The following is a 1,582-nucleotide window of genomic DNA, read 5'->3' as shown; positions in this document are numbered from 1 at the left end:
TGTGTGTGTGTGTGTGTGTGTATGTGTGTGTTTTGTGTGTGTTTACACTTTACACGCGTGTGTATGTGTGTACATGTGTGTGCATGTATGTGAGCGCCCGTGAGCACGTTTGCGTCCCTGTGTACACCCTCACCTCTCAATTACGTAGTCCAGAGTGTATGGCCACAGCGGGTCCTTGCCAATCTGTGTCTTGGCGTTAAGGATAGAGGTGTCGTAGAGGAAGTGGTTGCTCTGTAGCACGTCAAACTGGACATTGCCGGCCACTCGCAGGTACGGTGCTCGGAACCCAACGATGCCATCCACCAATTCCTGGTCGTTGGTGTTCTTCATCATCATATCACGGAGTCCCTGGATCTGTCAGCAAAGGCGGGGTCAGGGGTCAAGGGTCAGGGTATCAAGGGTTATGAGGCTGCATGAGTTTGTGTCTGAGCTTAACCCTATCCGTACGCCCTGGGGTAATTTTGTACCCCCGGGGTTGCATTCTTCACATCTTAGAATACTTCTAGTGCGAAGACCTCTTTGAAACTTTCAGTATTTCTCAAAAATCATTTTGACAGACTGCTATGCAAAGCGTACGGATCAAATTAACGAGTAAATTCCCTCTTTGGAAAGAGTTCCCCACGTCGTATGGATACGATAGTAAAACACGACGTACGGATAGGTTTAAGCATAATAGCCCCGAACCTGATTTACGTCATTTTAAAGAGTTGTGTCTACTTATCCATATTGGATTGTTATAAAGCCCCCCCCCCTCCCTCCCCCAAGCACAAGTCTCATTCTTTCTGTCTGTCTTTTTCTTTTTCTCTCTGTTACTTTCTTTCTGTCTGTCTGTCTGTCTGTCTGTCTGTCTGTCTGTCTGTCTGTCTGTCTGTCTGTCTCTTTCTCTCTCTCTCTCTCTCTCTCTCTCTCTCACACTCTCTCTCTTTCAGTTGATTATACACACACACACATAAATATGTGTGTGAATGTGTAATCGTTTGTTTGTTTGTGTTTTTGTTAGTTTGTGTGTGTGTGTATGTGTAAACATACATTTTAGGTTTGCATCGTTGTATGTATACCAGGGCATGTCCATTCAGGAGTTCATAGGAGCTACATTTCATATTAAAGCATTTTACAAATACGTAATTAACATTATATAATGTATATATACATGTAAAACTACAACAACCCCCCCCCCAAAAAAAAAAAAACCACACCCCACAACAAACAAGCAAATAAACAAACCAACAAAGAAAAAGACCACTCAAGCTTACCTCATTTTGCATCTCGGCGAAGTCGCTCGGGTCGTCTCCTTTGGGCAGTGTGTGGTGGACTGTGTGACAAGCTATCTCGTGGCCGTCATTATACAGCTTTTTGACCAGGGCGTAGTCGGTGTAGTCGTGCTGGACGTAGAAAGCCGTTCTGGAAAGGATTGGTTAAGAATGTCATGCTGTATTTCATGCAATGTCTTGTAAAGAGCTTAGGACGTAATAATATTTACCCTCGAAGAGGAAAAAAGAAGCTAAACTCTGGTTGACTCACAGAATAAAGTACACACACACACACACACACACACACACACACACACACACACACACACACA

General features: G+C 44.1%; 1 protein-coding gene across 1 annotated transcript in view; it reads right to left on the bottom strand.

The window, feature by feature from the left end:
- Window positions 1-1,582, bottom strand: part of LOC101860784 (chitin deacetylase 8) — a gene marked incomplete in the record, with an annotated part of 30,417 nt that overhangs the window by 2,621 nt on the left and 26,214 nt on the right. Inside the window, 2 exon segments of the mRNA XM_005090819.3 lie at window positions 134-354; window positions 1,254-1,401. Of these exon segments, the coding sequence (XP_005090876.2) occupies window positions 134-354; window positions 1,254-1,401 (369 nt within the window).

The sequence above is a fragment of the Aplysia californica genome, unplaced genomic scaffold (genome assembly GCF_000002075.1).
Source record: "Aplysia californica isolate F4 #8 unplaced genomic scaffold, AplCal3.0 scaffold00022, whole genome shotgun sequence".
NCBI classification, from domain to species: domain Eukaryota; kingdom Metazoa; phylum Mollusca; class Gastropoda; order Aplysiida; family Aplysiidae; genus Aplysia; species Aplysia californica.
The sequence above is the reverse complement of the archived record's forward strand: the minus strand, read 5'-3'. Positions and strand labels throughout refer to the sequence as shown.